General features: G+C 58.9%; 1 protein-coding gene across 1 annotated transcript in view; it reads left to right on the top strand.

Moving 5' to 3' along the window:
- LOC104274833 (oxysterol-binding protein 1-like) overlaps nucleotides 1-492 on the top strand; it is a gene marked incomplete at both ends in the record, with an annotated part of 1,913 nt that overhangs the window by 380 nt on the left and 1,041 nt on the right. Inside the window, one exon of the mRNA XM_009870571.1 lies at nucleotides 63-310. Coding sequence (XP_009868873.1) covers nucleotides 63-310 — 248 coding nt within the window. The remainder of the gene's footprint in view (nucleotides 1-62; nucleotides 311-492) is intronic.

Genomic DNA, 492 nt, shown 5'->3' with positions numbered 1-492 from the left:
GCAGCAGAGCGGGGCGTGGGCCACCTCAGGACCACCTTTTCTTACCGCTTTCTCCCTTCCAGGTGAACTTCAACGAGCCCCTGTCCATGCTGCAGCGCCTGACCGAGGACCTGGAGTACCACGATCTGCTCGACCGGGCGGCCAAGTGCGAGAGTTCGCTGGAGCAGCTCTGCTACGTGGCCGCTTTCACCGTCTCGTCCTACTCCACCACCGTCTTCCGCACCAGCAAACCCTTCAACCCTCTCCTGGGCGAGACCTTCGAGCTGGATCGGCTGGAGGAGAACGGTTACCGCTCCCTCTGCGAACAGGTACGGCCCGGCTCGCTCAGGGCAAGGTCACCACTGAAGCCCTGTCCCTTCTCCATAATCTGTATAAATATCTGGGGGGTGGGTGTCAAGAGGAAGGTGCCAGTCTCGTTTTGGTGGTGCCCACTAATTGGACAAGGAGTAATGGGTACACGGGAGAACATAGGAAGTCCCACGAGAATATTAG

This window comes from Apaloderma vittatum, unplaced genomic scaffold (genome assembly GCF_000703405.1).
Source record: "Apaloderma vittatum isolate BGI_N311 unplaced genomic scaffold, ASM70340v1 scaffold29595, whole genome shotgun sequence".
In the NCBI taxonomy this organism is placed as follows: domain Eukaryota; kingdom Metazoa; phylum Chordata; class Aves; order Trogoniformes; family Trogonidae; genus Apaloderma; species Apaloderma vittatum.
The sequence above is the reverse complement of the archived record's forward strand: the minus strand, read 5'-3'. Positions and strand labels throughout refer to the sequence as shown.